Raw genomic sequence first — 17,713 nt, 5'->3', positions numbered from 1 at the left:
ACAGAGCCTTAATTGAAAACTTCTTTTTCATTCATACCGGTAGATTTTGCCTGGAGTTAGAAACATATCTGCCAACTTTTCAAAATGCATATGGGGGTTTTACGTGAAAGATGGTTCATATAGTCATACAAAACCTTCAAGGGGGCCTTCAAATGGAAGCAGGACAAGTCGCCCCACTGGCTAATCGCCCACTTTTAAAAAAACCGCCACAAACTGATTTATCAAATCGCCCCACATGTGAAATTGATTAAATCATGTTAAATATTACTCCTGCCAACCCGCCCTACTTATAAAAAACGGTAATATTTAGATTAATATATATATATATATAATTAAAAATAAAAACTCGCACCACTTTAATGAAAACTAGTCTACACAGAATACAAACAAACCGAAAATTTATTTAATTACTATTATTGATATACTGAAATTATAATTCTTAAAAAAAAATGTATTGTTGAAGAATAACTAAGTTTTGAAGCTTAGTTATTTGCATAACAATTGAAAAGAAACCTGTTAATTGTATCATAATGCAAAATAAGGAATTTAACTTATAATCAACGGGATAACATGTTTTTCCATAAGTGGGGAGAGTTGGCATTACTAAATTCATCCTGGTTAATAATATATTTATCTAGATTTCACCGATTTCCATTAGGTGGGACCAGTTAGCAGGAGTAATATTAACGGAATTTAACTTATATACAACGGGATAACATCTTTTTACATGAGTGGGGCGAGTTGGCATTAGTAAATTCTTCCTGGTTAATAATATATTTATCTAGATATTATCGTTTTCTATTAGGTGGGGCAAGTTGGCAGGAGTAATATTAAGGGATATAACACATTTCACAAGTGGGGCGATTTGGTTATCCAGGTTGGGGCAGTTTTTTTTTAAAGTGGGGCGAGTTAGTGAAAAAGTGGGGCTATTTGCTAATGGGGCGATTTGTCATGGATTCCCTTCAAATATATTCTAATGTGGTTTTTGGCTTCTTCGTGCATAAACAAGCTCATTGCCATTGTTGAATTAATTGTTTTCTTTAAAATAGTCGACAAAATTGCTCTTTTAAAATTTCCATTTGGGAGCCTCGAGCTCGATGGGGGAAATACTCTGCAAGTACTGACAGTTGGCAGGTATGGTCATCAAAAAAGTTGATGTGTTACTATGTACATTTACCATTATGTTACTTGATGTTCTTGCTATACACACAGTACAGAGACTAGTCAATCTTTGTGAACTATTTTTTATGGGAGTCATAGAATATGCGTATACAATCGATGATTAAAAATAGTCTATTTATATTGAAAAGGAAAAGTTCTTGTATGTCTAAAGAAGAGGGACGAAAGACACCAAAGGGACAGTCAAACTCATAAATTTAAAGCAAACTGACAAGGCCATGGCTAAAAATGCATTTCATGGCGAGGCACAGAAAATATACTGTAAACAGTAGACTATAGATATAGGTGAACTAGGTACAAAAGAACTCTAAATCTTAAATTCTACAAACCACCTCTGTTCTATGGAAGATAATGATATAACTGGACTAGAAATACACACAACCTGTAATTAACTGCCTTTACAGCGCTTTCGCGCTTTGATTCTATTATACTTTTATATATAGGTAGTGGTTGCAACAGTGGCATTTGGTATGGGGATAGATAAACCTGATGTTAGGAAAGTCATACATTATGGCGGTAAGAAAACATATATTTATATTTAAAGTAAGGGAAAAAAACACATAAAAAAATGAACTTATATGGCAGATTAAAGTTTAAACAAGGGAAACATTTATAAAATTGAGTAAAGATGTAAACTTTTGGAATATGAAAAAGTTAAATTTACTAGAGGACTGATTGATTGCTATTTGCCTAAAGTCAAATGAGTAATACTTTATTAATATTAAGGTGCCTAAAGTCAAATGAGAAATACTTTATTAATATTAAGGATGAGAACAAATTCACAAATAATGCAATGTGTAGATTCTGCTGAAGAGAATGATCAGGATGTTAGTTGAAAATTTCATCTGTCCATGGAAAATTAATTTTAGGTAGAGGGTATACATTTTGACAAGTAACAGGGTGTTACCAGTCATATCAGATAGTTGTTGAAACAGTTTTGGCACTGTCTTCAAAAGGCAATGTATTTACATTCAAATTCTAACTTGATGTGTCTTAATATTTATACATCCCACACAGCCGAACAGATGCCCCACTGAAGCAAGTGTTTTTTCCTGTCAATTGGACAAGACCAAGGAATTACCATATTTCTTTATCTCATTAATCCCTTAGAGATGTATTTCACAAAAAGAAGTGTATTCTTTGCTTTTTCTATTGACAACCTTCAGTTAAGATCTGTTATTTTTCAGCTCCAAAAGATATAGAATCGTATTACCAAGAGGTAGGACGAGCGGGACGAGATGGTCTCCCAAGTAGTTGTCATGCTTTCTTCTCAGCAGTAGATTTTAATGTGTCGAGGTAGGTTGGAAATCATTTTCTCATGAGTGATATTAAGTTTTTATGTACTAAGTTTTAAATTCATACTTGCACATAGTTCACATAAATAATTATTCTATATGTTTATCATTAAGGGCTGTTTCTATTCTAATTAGGTTTACTCATTTAGCCGTTTCTTTGCTGACAATTAGAAAGGTCAACATTTGTGAGTAAAAAGTTTTTTTTCATGTCAGAAATAAATTTTTGTTTATAGTAACTGTTATTACTGATAGGCATTTCTAGTAAACTAAGTATTTTCTGAAGGCGATGCTTGACTAAATTTGCTTAACAATTTTGCAAAATTCACACTACTTTTCACGATTTGTACCAGAGATGGAGTAAACTTCAGATTTCACAGAAGAGTAAGACCATAGAGAACAAGTACTATTTAATTATAAAAATTATATTCATAATTATGCAAAACACATTTCCAGCATTTGAACTCTATATGTTATACACAATTAATAAAGACCATATTATCTGAAATTTGGTTTCAGGGTTCGTCTATACTGTGTGATTAGCGAACACTTACATATTTTTACAGTATTAAAATTATCCAGTTGCTGCAGTTTATCATCAGTGAGCAGTAGCTTGCACTTTCACTTGTTTTTCATGTATCTTAACAAATTCCCTAAAATCAAACGATATTTTCACTTTTCAGACATTTTATAAATGAAATAACAAACCCAAAGTTTAAAACTCACAAGATGAAGATGTTAAGCAAAATGCAGGAATATCTCAACACTGGAAAATGTAGACGGAGGTAGGATATATTATTAGTTAATGTAGACGGAGGTAGGATATATTATTAGTTAATGTAGACGGAGGTAGGATATATTATTAGTTAATGTAGACGGAGGTAGGATATATTATTAGTTAATGTAGACGGAGGTAGGATATATTATTAGTTAATGTAGACGGAGGTAGGATATATTATTAGTTAATGTAGACGGAGGTAGGATATATTATTAGTTAATGTAGACGGAGGTAGGATATATTATTAGTTTCTTGATGTTGGTCATATATACAGCTGAAAAGGGACTTCAACATTTTTTTTAATATCAGAACATGTAGGTAAATGCTCTACATCTCTTTGAATTTACATTTATATATTATTTCATACATCTGTGGATATACAATGTACAGTTGATTCATAGTGTTAGAATGTTTGGAGGCTATCATAATGTAAAGACCTTCACATAGCCTCTGGCTGTTGGCAATCCTCTTTAAATTAATAAGAATTAAATTAATGTTAATAAAAGGAATTATTCTGTATTTGTATTATTTGAGTAGGTTTCTCTATATGAATTGGATTTTGAATAAAAGCATATTCACCTGCGAAAGTGTTATTCATCACGCTTAACGTCACAAGCTTTTACATGCAATGTTATGGTAAAATGTTTCATGTAAAATTTGTTTTGGTATATGTTTTTTTAATTAAATACATTTTCTTCTCTTGGAATATGGAATAAAACAATTACCGTTGGCCTCAGTGAATATCATTTTTTTTAAAGTCAATAAAACCGCATATATACCTCATCAAAAGACAGTAATTGTATATAAAGATAACAGTACAAAAATGACCAAAGAGGACTATTGAAAGCATCTTTAAAATAGGAGAATTTTTAAATCACAATGAGTCTTGCAATGTAGCGAATAAATACAAAATAAAATAACAGAAATGCCTAATGAACGAAAACAATTGAGCCAGCCTCTGATTAGGGTCTTTACTTGGAACATGTTGATATATAGGTGGCAGGATTGTTTGAGCAATAAACTCTCTCTACTTTAATTTCAATCAATGGAATAACAAAATTTCAAAGAAAAATATACATAAGAAATCATAATGTCTTAGAGTCTTCTATTTACATGTAGGGTCCAGCTGATGAATGCTTCTTGGTGCGGATTTTCTTGCTGTGGTGAAGACCCATTGGTGGCCTTCAGCTATTTTCTGCTCTTTTGTCCGGTTATTGTCTCATTGACATATTCCCCATTTCCATTCTCAATTATATTATACTAGTTGTTGTATTTTAGTTAAGGTTTTTTTCAGTAAGACCAATCAATACCTGTGCAGAAAGACTTTATGTGCAAAGATAACTTAATTGCACAGATATTCAATACAGAAAAATGTAAGAGAAGCATGAATGAATTAAAAACTCTTTTCCAAATGTTATGAATAAACTCATCATAGATACCAGGACTAAATTTTGTATATACGCCAGACGCGCATTTCGTCTACAAAAGACTCATCAGTTACGCTCTAATCCAAAACAGTTAAAAAGGCCAAATAAAGTACGAAGTTGAAGAGCATTTAGGATCAAAATTCCTAAAAGTTATGTCAAATACAGCTAAGTTATTATTCCTATATAAATGTAATGAAAATGAATATATCTGTCATGATCATTATTATTAATTTTGACATTTTTTGAGATAACTATGATGGCTACAATGGTTTAGGATAAGGCTCATTAACATAATAGTCTATAAAATTGAATATCTGTACTGATGATTTTATAATTAGTGTATTATGCTTTGTTTATCAGATTATTGTTAGCTCACTTTGAAAGTAGAAATTTAGATGACATTGGAGGAACAGAAAACTGCTGTGATAACTGTAGAAGAAGGTAACAATATATTAGAGTCTTAATGGGGGTACCTTCATGACCAATAAAGGTAAAAATTCTTGCTAAATGACATTAACTGTAATTTTTGGTGCATTACAATAAAATGTACACTTTCTTATAGACAATAAAAAAAAATCAACTGATTTTGACAAATCACGTTAAATTTTTCCCAAAAATAACTGTAACTATTATTATTTGAGACTTTTGACAAACCAGTATATATTTCGACGAATCAAGGTAATATTGCAACCAATTTGAAGCTAACAGTAGCTGAAATTACCATTTGAGGCCTGACTGTAAACGACATTCCTACCCTCATAGGTAACTTTTTTTTAATTTTTTTTTTTTTTTATAGAAATCAGCTTTTAAACAGCATTTTTCAGATGATGTTGATAAGATAAGAAGAAAATGATCTCACTATTATGAAAGTGTTTATAAATGACCACGTAAAGTGGACCTTGGAAGTCCATTTATTTTCAAAAACACGATTTGCAATTTTATTCAGGAATTGACTCCAAAGAGAGTTAAATGTTCTGTTCATAATTTTTTAGAAGTGAGAGAAATAAGAATTCCAGTATGAGTCAAGATATACCAGACATAGATGGTCCAGTAGATTATAGCAAGGAAGCTAAAGAGCTCTTTTCTGTGATAGAGGTATGTTTCTATACTTTAAGATATATCAGACATAGATGGTCCAGTAGATTATAGCAAGGAAGCTAAAGAGCTCTTTTCTGTGGTAGAGGTATGTTTCTATACTTTATGCTTGCTGCTTTGTTGAGGAAATCATTTCTATTGAGTTGAATGATCTTTACAATGCCAGTACAATTATGGGGATTCAACCATCTCTTTAGATAAAGTAAAGTGTACATTTATATGTTGTGTGGTTAATTCTATTTCAAGAGACTTGCTCCATTAATAGATAAATGTTAGAATGTTTGTATATTTAATGGTTTGAAAAAAATGAAAGATGTTGAAACTTTGAAATATAGTGTAAGATATTAACCACATATAGTGTCACTACAGGTATTAGGGGGTAGATATGGTTTAACAACCCCTGTACAGTTCCTCATGGGATCCAATACACAAAAAGTATCCAGATTTTTCAAGCATCCACTTTTTGGTTCTGGAAAGTAAGTATAAATAAATATTAGTTGAACAATATACTGTTGATTCATTATTTCTATGGCCAATATTTATGGGCATTATGTTTTTCGGTCTGTGCCTCTGTTCGTCTGTCTATTTGTCTGTCTGTCTTACTCTATCTGTCCCACTTCAGTTAAAGTTTTTTTTAATTAACTTGAAACTTAGTACACATGTTCCCAATAATATGATCTTTCTACTTTTACTGCCTAATTTGAGTTTTGACTCCAATTTCAAGGTCCACTGAACACAGAAAATGATAGCGCAAGTTGGACATCTGTGTACTATGGACATATTCTTGATATGAATACTTAATATGTTCTTTGATTGAGGAAAAAATATTGTTTTTTGGATTTATTGGCTTTCGCAAAGTCTGCATTCAAGCATTAAAGGAAATTAAAATAGTCCCTAGTTAAGCATTGAAATTTGTGATTTAGAGTTATGCCTGGAATCCAGAAATTTGGTATCATGATTAAAACTGATTACACAGTACACAATTTTTAGCTCACCTGTCCCGAAGGGACAAGTGAGCTTATGCCATCACTTGGCGTCCGTCGTCGTCTGTCGTCGTCTGTCGTCGTCGTAAATTATTTCAAGAATCTTCTCCTCTGAAACTACTGGGCCAAATACTTTCAAACTTTAACTGAATGTTCCTTAGGGTATCTAATTTATAAATTGTATCCGAAGTTTTGATCTATCAACAAACATGGTCGCCATTGCTAAAAATAGAACATAGGGGTCAAATGCAGTTTTTGGCTTATAACTCAAAAACCAAAGCATTTAGAGCAAATCTGACATGGGGTAAAAGTGTTTATCAGGTCAAGATCTATCTGCCCTGAAATTTTCAGATGAATCAGACAACCCGTTGTTGGGTTGCTGCCCCTGAATTGGTAATTTTAAGGAAATTTTGCTGTTTTTGGTTATTATCTTGAATATTATTATAGATAGAGATAAACTGTAAACAGGAATAATGTTCAGCAAAGTAAGATTTACAAATAAGTCAACATGACGGAAATGGTCAGTTGATCCCTTTAGGAGTTATTGCCCTTTATAGTCAATTTTTAACCATTTTTCGTAAATCTTAGTAATCTTTTACAAAAATCTTCTCCTCTGAAACTACTGGGCCAAATACTTCCAAACTTTAATTGAGTGTTCCTTAAGGTATCTAGTTTGTAAATTGTATCCGAAGTTATGATCTATCAACAAACATGGTCGCCATTGCTAAAAATAGAACATAGGTGTCAAATGCATTTTTTGGCTTATAACTCAAAAACCAAAGCATTTAGAGCAAATCTGACATGGGGTAATATTGTTTATCAGGTCAAGATCTATCTGCCCTGAAATTTTCAGATGAATCAGACAACCCGTTGTTGGGTTGCTGCCCCTGAATTGGTAATTTTAAGGAAATTTTGCTGTTTTTGGTTATTATCTTGAATATTATTATAGATAGAGATAAACTGTAAACAGGAATAATGTTCAGCAAAGTAAGATTTACAAATAAGTCAACATGACGGAAATGGTCAGTTGACCCCTTTAGGAGTTATTGCCCTTTATAGTCAATTTTTAACCATTTTTCGTAAATCTTAGCAATCTTTTACAAAAATCTTCTCCTCTGAAACTACTGGGCCAAATACTTCCAAACTTTAACTGAATGTTCCTTAGGGTATCTAGTTTGTAAATTGTATCCGAAGTTGTGATCTATCAACAAACATGGTCGCCATTGCTAAAAATAGAACATAGGGGTCAAATGCAGTTTTTGGCTTATAACTCAAAAACCAAAGCATTTAGAGCAAATCTGACATGGGGTAAAAGTGTTTATCAGGTCAAGATCTATCTGCCCTGAAATTTTCAGATGAATCAGACAACCCTTTGTTGGGTTGCTGCCCCTTAATTGGTAATTTTAAGGAAATTTTGCTGTTTTTGGTTATTATCTTGAATATTATTATAGATAGAGATAAACTGTAAACAGGAATAATGTTCAGCAAAGTAAGATCTTCAATTAAGTCAATTTGACCAAAATAGTCAATTGACCCCTTAAGGACTTATTGCCCTTTAAAGACTTTTTTCACAATTTGTTCATCATGTTGACTTACTTTAAAAAATCTTCTCCTTTGAAACTGCTGTATCAATTTCAGCCAAACTTAGGCTAAATGAGTTTCAGAGTATCTAGTATAAATTTTATATTTTATTTCCTTGTATAGCTCCTATGGCTAAAATAGAACATAGGAGAAAATGATTATTTTTTTTGGCTTTTGAAGAAAATAGGACGATCCAAAAAACATTTAAATAAATTGAAAAGCCAAAATAATCATTGATGAGAGATTTAACCAAAAGAATTAAGGTGAGCGATTCAGGCTCTTGAGAGCCTCTTGTTTTTTATGGCTTTGTATTGATTATTCTTGGGCGTTTGCTACATTTTTTTAAGGTAATAAGTAATAATCATCAAAAACACTAACATTCAGGATAGGCAATATAAGATATCAATCTTTAACAGTTTGAACTGCTTTGGCAGTCTGATAGTGGCTTTCCAACCTCAAGGCCTATTAGTCATGTGTTTGATCCATAAAAACAATGCATCATTATTTATCAATCCCTTTCAAGAGAAAAAATACAATACATATTTTTTGAAAAATAAGAACAAACACTATGCCTATGAATGAATGAGTTTTTAAACTAGATTGAAAAATATTTTTATGCACCATTTATTATGCCCATTTATGTGCATTATGTTTTCTCGTCTGTGTGTCTGTTTGTGTACTATGGATACATTCTTGATTTATGAGAAATTATTCGTGACATGTTGCTACAAGCATTAAATTTCTCTCATATATCTGTTTGAATTTAACTCTTTTTTTTTTTTAAGGTATAGAAAAATAAATTGGTGGAAAGCCTTTGGTAAGTGTTTGAGTAAAACAATATAAATATAGATAAATTATTTGTGAAATGGATTGTACATTTTATTTGTACAAAATTTAATTTTAGAACAAGATTTTTTTTACTTGCCAGCAGCGAATAAAATAATGAAAAATGTCTGAATGACCAGTGAAGGTATATATTTATAGGGCAGTTTATACTTTTGATATGATGGTGTGTGAAGGTCCATTATATAGGGACTATTTTTGATTTAGTGAGACCATTATCTTTTTGCAAGATAAATGATTTATCAGATTGTTTTTCATTGATAACCTAAGTGTCAGAAAATTGTGATACCTATTTCTCACTACATGTATTTCTGTTATGGTATTTACAGGTAAAGCACTAATTTATGAAGGTTATTTAGAGGAGGAAGCTGTACAGGGTGGATTTGGAGCTACTGTACATTTGTCATCTAAAGGTGACATGTGGATGAGAGATCCTTCAAAAAATTCACTGAAAATTGTTCCCATGACAGACATGGTGGCTGCTGATAACAGACCTAGAGTAACAGTGCAAATACTGTAAGTCTCATTACCCCACCTCTTAAGAAATCAACCAATCCCTGTCCTTTATTAGCACCACGTGAATACCATGTATTTCTTATACCTGGTCACTGTTTTAGCAATAACCTGTCAACCATAACTCGGCTTCGCCTCACCAGTTATTAAACCAACTGACCAGGGTAAATTCTGTACCCGGTCAGTAAATGACTATGTAACTAATGATCCTCATATCTATATTTTCTGATGAAGACACATTGTTTTTATTTTAAGGCCATTTACTGCATTAAAGTTTAGTTTTAATATAAACATAACTAGCAAATCTTTTATAACTATATATTTGCTGAATTGTGAGTTGTTTACTAAATGAATGACATATTTGTTATATCCTTGAAAAAATTGCAAGAGCATATAGTAATTACTTTGTCTGTCCATCCGTAATACCATCTACAACTTATATCTTTCCCTCTGTATGAAACTAATGGTTAATATGACAGTTGTTGTATTCGTTTGATGTGTTTTACCATTTGATTTTGCCATTTGATTAGGGACTTTCCTTTTGAATTTTCCTCGTAGTTCAGTATTTTTGTTATTTTATTTTTTTCTAAGTGGTATTTAAGTATCCTATGCTTTGTATAGATCAGAAGATGAAATATATAGTAAGGGAGAAGAAATCTTTGGGTCAATAGTTCAAGGTTTTGAAAATGATTTCCTGATGGTAACATGAGATTCCTTTGTTTTGATTAGATTGAAATTTATACAAATAGAATAAGAAAGGACATGAAGACTTTTGATTTTGGGGCAACAGATCAAAGGTCAAGGTTACTTTTATTAAAGCTAGACCAAGGTCACTAATATTTAAAAAGTAAAATTTGGGAAAGGTGAAAAGTGGTCAACAATATTCATTTAATTTGTCTTTACAAGCATATTTGTTTTTCGGACCATTGAGATAAAAGTTTTATCTAAATAATGTACAGCGAGTATCAGTTGGCAGTGCCAGTTTTTTGCTTGTTAATAATGTTCTATTTGAAAATTTAAAAGGTAGTTATTGGTTCGTTTTATTACAGTCCAAGACCTCAGATGAATGTAACACCACAGAAAGTCACAGCAGCCAACTGGACTCCATCAAATTATTATTACAATCCATCAGGAAATCAATCAGCAAAGAAACCTTCACCTCCAAAACCAGTGGCTGTAGTCAGTCCAAGAGTTGTTAAATTACAGGTAAGTACAAAACCAGTGGCTGTAGTCAGTCCAAGAGTTGTTAAATTACAGGTAAGTACAAAACCAGTGGCTGTAGTCAGTCCAAGAGTTGTTAAATTACAGGCAAGTACAAAACCAGTGGCTGTAGTCAGTCCAAGAGTTGTTAAATTACAGGTAAGTACAAAACCTGTAGTCAGTCCAAGAGTTGTTAAATTACAGGTAAGTACAAAACCAGTGGCTGTATTCAGCCCAAGAGTTGTTAAATTACAGGTAAGTACAAAACCAGAGGCTGTAGTCAGCCCAAGAGTTGTTAAATTACAGGTAAGTACAAAACCAGTGGTTGTAGTCAGCCCAAGAGTTGTTAAATTACAGGTAAGTACAAAACCAGTGGCTGTAGTCAGTCCAAGAGTTGTTAAATTACAGGCAAGTACAAAACCAGTGGCTGTAGTCAGTCCAAGAGTTGTTAAATTACAGGTAAGTACAAAACCTGTAGTCAGTCCAAGAGTTGTTAAATTACAGGTAAGTACAAAACCAGTGGCTGTAGTCAGCCCAAGAGTTGTTAAATTACAGGTAAGTACAAAACCAGAGGCTGTAGTCAGCCCAAGAGTTGTTAAATTACAGGTAAGTACAAAACCAGTGGCTGTAGTCAGCCCAAGAGTTGTTAAATTACAGGTAAGTACAAAACCAGTGGTTGTAGTCAGCCCAAGAGTTAAATTACAGGTAAGTACAAAACCAGTGGCTGTAGTCAGTCCTAGAGTTGTTAAATTACAGGTAAGTACAAAACCAGTGGCTGTAGTCAGTCCAAGAGTTGTTAAATTACAGGTAAGTACAAAACCAGTGGCTGTAGTCAGTCCAAGAGTTGTTAAATTACAGGTAAGTACAAAACCAGAGGCTGTAGTCAGTCCAAGAGTTGTTAAATTACAGGAAAATAAAAAAGTAATCTGGTCTTTATGATATGGTATAAGGAGGCTCGCAGGTACAAAAAAATCAGCAAAAATTTAAACATTTGTTTTTGCATTACAAATTTTATTTATCATACTATGAGTTGTTACTTTATAATATGGTACAAAAATCAATAAAAAAAATCAATTCATTTAGGCCCAAGATGCCTTAAAATGGTTTTATCATTGAAAAAGCTCCAAATTATCACCCTTTGGTGAACAAATTCCATTTTTTTGCATTAAAATTGCTTAAATGAACACTGTAAATTTAGAAATTGTTACATTGTGATTTTTTAAGAAAAGACAAAAATATGAGATTTAATATTGCATTCTTAGGAACGCCAGTATAAATATAGATGTAATTGATATAAAAATGTGAGTTCTAATTGTTACAATACTCACCCTGTAATATTATTGACAATAATAATTTCTGAATTAACAGTATTTATTCTGGAGTAAATAATATCTTCTATAGATTTATTAACATTTTGTTTTATAGAATGATCTGTATGGAGAGTTAATAAAGAAGAGAAATGAAGTAGCAAGTGATACTGGTTATACTCCACATTCTATAGCTAGTAATAAAGTATTACTGGACATGACTAAGATTAGGTTTGTATTAATAAATATCAGTTGAATTAGTTATACTCCACATTCAAAAGCTAGTAATAAATCTTGGTACTAATAAAGATAAAGTAAAAATTTAGCTGAGGAATAAAACTTACTGTAAATGTTTTTTTGTTTGTTTTTTTTTCTAAATATATCCTTAAATGCCCCTCTCTTTGCAGAGGGAGCATTACGTTTCACCCTTGTTCATCTGTCTATCTGTCTGTACATCTGTACATCACAAATTAGTTTCCATTCTCTAACTTTAATTTGCTGCAATAAAATTTTATGTTGAAATGTAAACAATGCTTATTTCCACAAAACACAGATAAAGTTTGAATTTGGAATGTGTCATTTTAACTTTTCTAGAGTTATGTCCCTGTACAAATAGAAAAATTGCTGAATTTTGCCTCAACCAAATGTTATGAAACTTATACTCAATACTTATTACAATAAAACTCAGATCAAGTACAAATTTGGGTAGCATCACTCTTACAGTTCCTGAGTGATGTCACTTTATAAGGTTATATGCAAGCTGGGGCATCATCAGTGTCCCATTTATTTTTGATAAATCAGCAATACACCTTATCGCTATTCCCGGCTGACCCGTCTGCTTGAACTTTTGACGTCAACAACAATCACTTTTCCATTGTGGCGTCAGACATTTTGTTTTATGACGTCAAAATTTTACGGGAACCTGTGTGATTTCCAGCAATGGCGGACAAATAGCGATAAGGTGTATTATATGATAGCAGCTAGTAGATGTAGATTTATGTGGCATAATCTTGTTCATTTCAGGCCCAGTACTAAAAAGAATATGTTAAAATTAGAAGACTTCCCAGAAGCAAAAGTGGAGAAGTTTGGTGACATTTTTATCAGTATAATTGTGAACTTCTGTCACGTTCATGATCTTAAGTTGGATGACTTCCCTGATTTAGAACTTGGAGATAATGCAGTAGGTGTTTAATATATTAAATCAATATAGTAACAGTTTAAACTGACATAATAATGGTTCATAACCCCACTCTGACTAAACTTCTGGACCCACAAGAAACTAGGTACTCAAACAGTCTTAAGTATTTGACTGCAGTTATCACTAGCCTTTCAACACTGAGATTGTACACATATCCTCAGTGATTGATATAATCTTGCATCCAGTTCATGTTAAGTTATGGGCATAGAAAACTCTAGAGGAAAGAACCGAATACAAGATAATATCTTAACGTTTCAGAAACCAAAATGTGGACTACCATGCACAATGCAATGCAGAAGAGCTCACTTGATATAGTGCACAGTTGTTTTTCAGTTATAAAACTACTCTGGAGCTCATAAAATGAAGCATTATAATCAACATTATTGTCATCCGAGATATATAATCTTATTTTTACCATTGTAATGAAAAAGCAAACACAAACATGCCAATACACTTGCCCTAATTGACCTTTCCATTGAAAATCGATAAAGCGAAGGTTTGTTTTGTCAACATGATCCCATGGTAATGCTTATGTTTTTCTAATGTTGTCTCGTGCTCATCAACCCAAAATGCATACATGTAATACCAATATTAAAATATAAATATAAAAACATATCCACATTTTGGTACTTATGGGTGGGAGAGGGGGGAACTTATCAAGAACCTCATCAACCCAAACAGGCAATAGGCAATATGTATTGCCTGACCAAACATAGCCCTTAAACCAACCACCACTTGGATATTGAAAGAATGAGGATGTATCACATGTACTTCCGCCAAAGATATCAACCAATGAGGTTATACACATATCCTCAGTGATTGATATAATCTTGCATCCAGTTCATGTTAAGTTATGGGCATAGAAAACTCTATAGTCCATACAGCATATTTGCAGGCCAATCTCAAAATACACCACTAGCAAGGCTTTCCCTTAAGGAATAGTATTCCCAATACTCAAAACAAATTCAACACTTTTATTAAATATTATTCCTTTTAAAATTAATTGAAAACACTTCTAAACATTTAAAGATGCATGTAAACAGTTCTTTATAAATCGTTCATAATTCAATAAATTCTCATGAATTGGACCACATACGGACTTTTAAAAGTTGAGTTAAGGCAATGAACTCATATCAAAATGAACATTGTCATTATTCTAATAACATCTTCAGCATGTGGAAAGCTTGTAAGCAAAGGGACTTAACCTCCAAGTGTAAACTATGCTGGCTTGTCTCTTTCTTTACTGTTGTTGAATCAAACACACTCTTTACTTCATAATCAGGAACATTGACAATTGTATTTCCACTCGATTCTTCACATGTCTGCTGAAAATATATTAACCAATAACAAATTGTTTATTTGTACTGACAGCATTAGTCACACTTTGAAAAGGAAAAATCCCTTTGCCTACAATCCACGTGGAAAACCACTAGGGAATCAGTGTCCCTCGAACTGTAGACAAAGAAATTTAAATTAAAAAATTTAACCATACATAAAATATAAGTATATATTTGTACTAGTATACAAAATCATTCAACATTATATTTATCTATTAATCTAGATAAAACAAACCAAACAAAAATATTGCAACCATTATTTAATCTCCCATGACAAAAAGATTTTTGTGACATATTTCAACACATCAATGAAATTAAATACACATCCAATAGAAAACATCATGAATTTTTTTTTTTAGTACCGTGCCATATTGGCATCTTCTGCCTTTCTCAACACAGACATACATAATTTAGTGTAGTATCAATATTTTCCCCATTCATTATTTTCCTATTTTCAGAATTCAAAACATTACTTCAATTGCAATGTGTTCTCACCATATTCTGATTAGAAAAAATCCTTTCCTTTTAAAAAGGTTGTTCGAACTCATTGACATGAATCATCGTGCAATGTCATATTACTTTTCCTTCATTCGTCACCCTGTCAAATCTGTAGGTAACACCATCTGAAAACAAAAACATTCTGTTCAATTCAACTCTATGTACAATCAAACAGACCGCTGAACGCGGACCTCGACGAAGACACCTTATAATTCAATACACATCACTCCGATAAAAACATGAATATCAAGTGACATGTCACACTAAATTATTCCACTTTCTCAATAATTCTATTCTTTTCTAATAAAGTCTTTAAATAGCATTTCTATCAGTATGTACGATGTAAAAATAAATGAAAAGTCCACAACACAGTCAAAAGTAACATAAGAAACTATTTACCCTATAAATAATTTATTATTCTCCTTTCAAGTACAATTTTCCAAAATGGCCAGAGCCCCCACTTCCACATATATTTTATATAGCGATAGCACTTTGCCCCGCGTTTAACCGGCGCACGGCATATTAAACAAATATCTGACCACCTGGGTTGATAATAACTACCCAAGGTCTAAATCCAAAAACATTTTGCCACCAAGGTCAAACATTACCATCTAGTTCTATCAAGAAGCCGCCAAGGCGAATATAAATGACCACCAAGGTCTTGACGCCCCCAAGACTAGTATTTTTAATTCATTGTTGCCATCAAGGCAAATGTAAAAAATCATAAAAATGACCACCTAGGTCTATTGCCACCAAGGCATATAAAAATGACCACCTAGGTCTATTGCCACCAAGGCATATATAAATGACCACCTAGGTCTATTGCCACCTAGGCATATATAAATGACCACCAAGGTCTTAAAGCCACCAAGGCTATATTGCCACCAAGGCAAATGTAAGTAAAAGTTAAAGAATATAGTTACTTTGCCGACAACACGTGGAGCACGACCTTCCAACAGCTTGGATACTGAAAGAATGAGGATGTATCACATGTACTTCCGCCAAAGATATCAACCAATGAGGTTATGATTTTGAACTCTGCTTGTGATATGTGCAATCAGCTTTCTTAATTGACGAGGATTACCAGTTTTTTTTAATAGGTCACAGGTTTTCCCAGTTTTTCAGGCTTCCTCAGCAATAAAAACTGGTCACTGTAATGTAGCATAGATAGTTTAAAGTGGTGTTACCATCAATCAATCAATCAATGATCAGAGGATCCACATAGGGGTATTTTCTTTCACCAATCAATCAATTATCAGAGGATCCACAAGGGGAATTTTCTTTCACCAATCAATCAATGATCAGAGGATCCACAAGGGGTATTTTCTTTCACCAATCAATCAATGATCAAAGGATCCACAAGGGGTATTTTCTTTCACCAATCAATCAATGATCAAAGGACCCACAAGGGGTATTTTATTTCACCAATCAATCAATGATCAGAGGATCCACAAGGGGTATTTTCTTTCACCAATCAATCAATGATCAAAGAATCCACAAGGGGTATTTTCTTTCACCAATCAATCAATGATCAAAGGACCCACAAGGGGTATTTTCTTTCACCAATCAATCAATGATCAAAGGACCCACAAGGGGTATTTTCTTTCACCAATCAATCAATGATCAAAGGACCCACAAGGGGTATTTTATTTCACCAATCAATCAATGATCAAAGGACCCACAAGGGGTATTTTCTTTCACCAATCAATCAATGATCAAAGGACCCACAAGGGGTATTTTATTTCACCAATCAATCAATGATCAAAGGACCCACAAGGGGTATTTTATTTCACCAATCAATCAATGATCAGAGGACCCACAAGGGGTATTTTCTTTCACCAATCAATCAATGATCAAAGGACCCACAAGGGGTATTTTCTTTCACCAATCAATCAATGATCAGAGGACCCACAAGGGGTATTTTCTTTCACCAATCAATCAATGATCAAAGGACCCACAAGGGGTATTTTCTTTCACCAATCAATCAATGATCAGAGGACCCACAAGGGGTATTTTCTTTCACCAATCAAGAGAGAACCAAAAGAAGAATATTATATATTTCATTTGTATTTGACTTCTGTGAGAGATGAACAGTATCATTTGAGTATCAGTTTACACATTATAAAATGGTAATCTATTCACTCAGCTAACAACTAATAAAGATTCATATGCTTCATTTCAGGATAGGGATTGTAGCACATCAGACCTCATATGGAAATTAACAGAAACATGTAGATTATCTTATGTCATGTTCCAGAGATCTTATAAATCTATTGTAAGTATAACATTATTGTGTGCATGTGTTTCTATGTAGTTGTCTTTTAAGTTATTATGGTAGAGGATTGATAACCTTAGCATCAGTATGTAATGTATAAATTGAATCCACTAAACTAACTTAGGGATATGGAATCATTGTAAGATATTCATGTCTTTCTGGCATGGTTCATATGACTGTTATCCTTTTCCTGAAGGTTGTTTTATT

The 17,713-nt window shown here is 32.7% G+C and overlaps 1 protein-coding gene across 1 annotated transcript in view; it reads left to right on the top strand.

Moving 5' to 3' along the window:
* Positions 1–17,713, top strand: part of LOC139513556 (bifunctional 3'-5' exonuclease/ATP-dependent helicase WRN-like) — a 65,136-nt gene that overhangs the window by 32,216 nt on the left and 15,207 nt on the right. The window contains exons 14-25 of the mRNA XM_071302180.1: positions 1,623–1,695; positions 2,367–2,475; positions 3,155–3,256; positions 5,037–5,117; positions 5,669–5,771; positions 6,141–6,247; positions 9,121–9,152; positions 9,508–9,694; positions 10,741–10,897; positions 12,317–12,429; positions 13,222–13,378; positions 17,414–17,506. Coding sequence (XP_071158281.1) covers positions 1,623–1,695; positions 2,367–2,475; positions 3,155–3,256; positions 5,037–5,117; positions 5,669–5,771; positions 6,141–6,247; positions 9,121–9,152; positions 9,508–9,694; positions 10,741–10,897; positions 12,317–12,429; positions 13,222–13,378; positions 17,414–17,506 — 1,314 coding nt within the window. The remainder of the gene's footprint in view (positions 1–1,622; positions 1,696–2,366; positions 2,476–3,154; positions 3,257–5,036; positions 5,118–5,668; positions 5,772–6,140; positions 6,248–9,120; positions 9,153–9,507; positions 9,695–10,740; positions 10,898–12,316; positions 12,430–13,221; positions 13,379–17,413; positions 17,507–17,713) is intronic.

Source organism: Mytilus edulis, chromosome 2 (genome assembly GCF_963676685.1).
Source record: "Mytilus edulis chromosome 2, xbMytEdul2.2, whole genome shotgun sequence".
In the NCBI taxonomy this organism is placed as follows: domain Eukaryota; kingdom Metazoa; phylum Mollusca; class Bivalvia; order Mytilida; family Mytilidae; genus Mytilus; species Mytilus edulis.
This window is presented reverse-complemented; position numbering and strand designations above follow the sequence as displayed.